We start from the raw sequence: 3891 nt of genomic DNA, 5'->3' as shown, positions 1-3891 counted from the left end.
TTTTTCTTTGTTTCTGTTTATTTATTTATTTTTATTATCTCGTCTATTTATAGTTTTGAATTTTTGTTCTATTTCTGATAGCTTGATGTTTTTTGTCAGGTTATTCCTGGTATTGTTGTGAGGAGTTTGAAGGAGTTTGTGACTTTTCCTAGGAATATGTGAGCACTCCTTGCTCCTACTTCATTGGCTTGGGTAGTAGAATGGTGTTCAAACAGGAAGGTTTCAGTGATTTTCTCCAGGCATCGTCTATTGAAGTAAACAACTTGGTGCTGATAACTTTCAAAGAGCGTGATGGGAGGCTTGTTGTTATCTTCAATCTTCTGCCGCAGTGATGTTAGTTATAGCCTTTGAACATAAATGGATTTTGTTTAAAAATCTATGCTACGGTTTAATGTTGTCTAGATATATGAAACGATATGAACCTAAGTGTTCATTGCTGTTGTATGTTTGTAGAAGAGGTATGGCTGTGCATCTCTTTTAAATATGTTTTTTTGGACGGATGTTATTTAATTGGGGTCATAGTTATCAATACAGTAGAGGCACGTGTGTTGTTTACTCTGAGGCACGGCTGTACATCTCTTTTATGTGAGGCACGTGAATTAAGCAAATGAAGGCACGGAATTGAAGTCAGTGCAGGCACGGTCGTGAGGAGGCACGGGTATACTGAGAGGTACGTGTGTGCAGCGCCAAAGTTGTATGGGCGAGATACTATGGGTTTCATGCGAGAGGCACGTGTGTGTGTAGTACGTAGAGTTACTGTTGGTTTTATGTGAGGCACGTGGATTGAGCAAAACGGAGGCATGGAATTATAGTCAGTACAAGCACGGTTGTGGAGGTACGGGTATATTGAGAGACGCGTCTGTGCAGCACCAAAGTTGCATTGGCGATCACGCGTGCGGAGCATGTAGAGTTACTGTGGGTTTCATGTGAGGCATGTTGATCAAGCAAACAGAGGCACGGAAGTGCAGTCAGTATAAGCACGGTTGTGTGGAGGCATGGTTTTGAACCCTCTTGCTGCTGTCAAGATTCTAGAGGCACGGATGTACGACAGTAGAGGCAGTCCGAATATCTGGTTAGAGGGGCTCGGTTAATGATGCACAAGTGTGTAGTCTCTAGGGTCACGGGTGCGTGGCACCACAGGCATGGATTGAGTAGACACTTAGTGAGTCACGCTTGTACATAGGTCAGTTGCACACAGTAGTGTAGTTTTGTGGCATCGTGCAGAACTGGTGTACGGAGAGGAACCTGTGTGCAATAGCAAGGATGTTCTGAATGGACGGAGTGGTGTTTGATGTGAAATGGAGGCAAGGATTTTTTTCAATGTGGTTAAAGTAACAAAGTTCTCGTCGCTTGTGACTGTGTACCAAATGATCTGCTGCAATATTTATGAATTGTTCACGCCAATGTTTAATAAGCATTGTACTAAAAGTTTACAACGATATCATCACATATTCTTGTAAATGCACGATGCATCTTGTAAAGGTTGAGTATGAAAATTATAATACAATATCGTGCGAGATATCTCTCATTCTATAATCATGGATACAATATATGCTTGCTCATTACTGGGACATAACTTACTAATTGCATTTAGACATGCAAAACGCAGTATGCATTTGTACATGAGCACACCACTGTGTTCAAAGTTCAAACATAAAATAGTAATACAATACACACATCATCTTTGAGCAACAACAAACATATTTACAACATAGGTTCATACAATCTAAATTATGATAATAGTAGTTCCTACTAGTTTAATGTAGACATCCATTTTCTCGCAATTTACCAACCACTGTTTCCCTTCCGGTGCTTCCAGCCGCTGGAAGATCCCTCGTCATTGCTCTTATGTGGGCGGAGTCTTTCTTTCATTGGTTGTTGGTGCAGGTGACGTAGCCCGTTCTTGATGATGAGGATTCTACGGTACAACTCGTAGCTAACATACCCGTCCTTTGCCGCGTACTCAAGGTGTATCGGTGAAAGTGGCTTCCACTCCCAGAACTGGTGCTTCTCCTTTGGGAATGATTTCTTCATGTTCTTGTATGAGGGGTCGATGATGGCCGCTGCAAGGTCAGCCATGGAATCCCTTTCTCCACCACCCTTGATGCAGAATAGCCTCTGGATGTCGACGTGGTGCTCGTCTGGAATTTTGATCCATGCACGGGCAAGCATGGTCTTGTCGTTCCTGGTGTCGACGCTAGTGAAAGTTACCGCTTTCCGTTGCAGGAAGTCAACTAACGCCTGGGAGCCCTCGGATCTGCAATAGTGGTATACAAGGACATGCTTGCGCATGGCAAGTTGGACGATGGCGATCCCTTGTCGTATGTAACTGCTCTTACGTGTGTACTCGAGGTCGAGGCCGACGAACTTGTTCTTCTCCTCCTTTAGCCATTCTTCGTAATTTTTGATGATCCGCTCCACGGTCCTTGGGTCGTTGGTGTACACCACCTCGAGCACGGTTGTACCGTGGGTAGTGATGTGTTCGGTGAGTGTTGTTAGTTTCCCGTCGTCCATGGCTGGAGGTGTGCGGTGGTGAACTGTGGTCGGCGAGAAACTTTCGAGGAAGAGGATGAAATGGAGTCCGAAAAGTGAAAGGGTTATTTTGTCGTGCAAAAAAGGAAACCGCCAAAGAGCAGTTGCTAGTCACGCGGCGGTTCCAGGCGTAGAATTTCGGAAACAGGGGTTTGTTTTATCTGTTTATTTTAAGATTTTCACTTGTCTTGTTCATTGAATTTTTTTATTCGTTGCGTGCTGCCTGCGTGATCCATCTTTGGGTGTGAAAGTAGTGGTGTAAACGGTAGAACACTCAGCAGATGCATGGTCGTGCCTTTGTTGTGAAAACGTTTTTTTCAATTAATAATCTTCCTTGGTTAGGGAGGCACGGTTTTTATGTTATTCGCTGCACAAGTGTGTGTTTATGAAAAGTTGAAGTAAATATAGTTTGGACTTGAAAACGGAGTCATGTTTGGTTTTTAATTGAGATATGTTTCACTAGATGGTTTGAATAAGTTTGATAACATGGCATTGGTAGAGGTTTTGAATCACAAATTGATTCTTGTTTCGTTTGATTTTTGAAAATGAATCTTTTTGTTTTTTGGTTTTTTGAATTGTGAACTTTTCAAAGGATAAGAACTACATTTTTTCGAATGAATCATTTCGATAGTTCAAACAGCATTTGTTTCAAAGGATCATTCCGATGGTTGAAACAGCAAGTTGAGTGTCCGTAAGAGCTACATAAGTTGCAAAAGATCATTCCGATAGTTCAAGCAAGCACATGGTCCATAATAATTAAATTACTCTACCATCCTAACTAGCAAACTTATAGTAATCAGTGTTTTGCTCCTAGAGGCATCATCATGAAACGAGCGTTGAACATTCTAGGAGATACACTGTTTGCTTCCATTTTAGGTGCTGGTTCCGACAGAATCTACATAATGCGCTGAATGATGATGGACACAGAATGGTCATGGCGCTCTTTGAAAGTGATTAGAACAACGTTCTTTTCAACGAAGGATGCAGCTGATATGAAGTCTCTGAAAGAAGACTTTTCTATTACCATCCTGCCGTCATTTTTGGAGATGTAGTACGATGAAGGAGTGATGACATGTGTAGGTTCATCAGGAGCTTCAAGGGTTACCCTGCCATTGGTTGGCATGTCCACCCATCTCTTCAGTGTTGAGACAACGCTCCTCGGAATTTTCTAGAAGAAAATCGAAATTAAATAGAAATTAAAACCGTTGATTTCTCACTTGGACAATAAATAAAACAATGTCTGAATATGGTGAGTGCACAAACATTAAGAAATTCCATATTGGAAGTAATATAGTTCCTGGCATGTTCAGGTTTGTGTGTAAACAGATAAAACAACATATTAAGAGAACAACAGAAGTT

The 3891-nt window shown here is 41.7% G+C and overlaps 1 protein-coding gene across 1 annotated transcript; it reads right to left on the bottom strand.

The window, feature by feature from the left end:
- Positions 1–1785: 1785 nt before the first annotated feature.
- LOC141025791 (uncharacterized) lies at positions 1786–2514 on the bottom strand. The gene has a single exon (XM_073501716.1). The coding sequence runs from the start codon at positions 2512–2514 to the stop codon at positions 1786–1788; it is 729 nt and encodes a 242-aa protein (XP_073357817.1).
- Between the last annotated feature and the right edge of the window lie 1377 nt (positions 2515–3891).

The sequence above is a fragment of the Aegilops tauschii genome, chromosome 6 (genome assembly GCF_002575655.3).
Source record: "Aegilops tauschii subsp. strangulata cultivar AL8/78 chromosome 6, Aet v6.0, whole genome shotgun sequence".
Taxonomy (NCBI): domain Eukaryota; kingdom Viridiplantae; phylum Streptophyta; class Magnoliopsida; order Poales; family Poaceae; genus Aegilops; species Aegilops tauschii.
The sequence above is the reverse complement of the archived record's forward strand: the minus strand, read 5'-3'. Positions and strand labels throughout refer to the sequence as shown.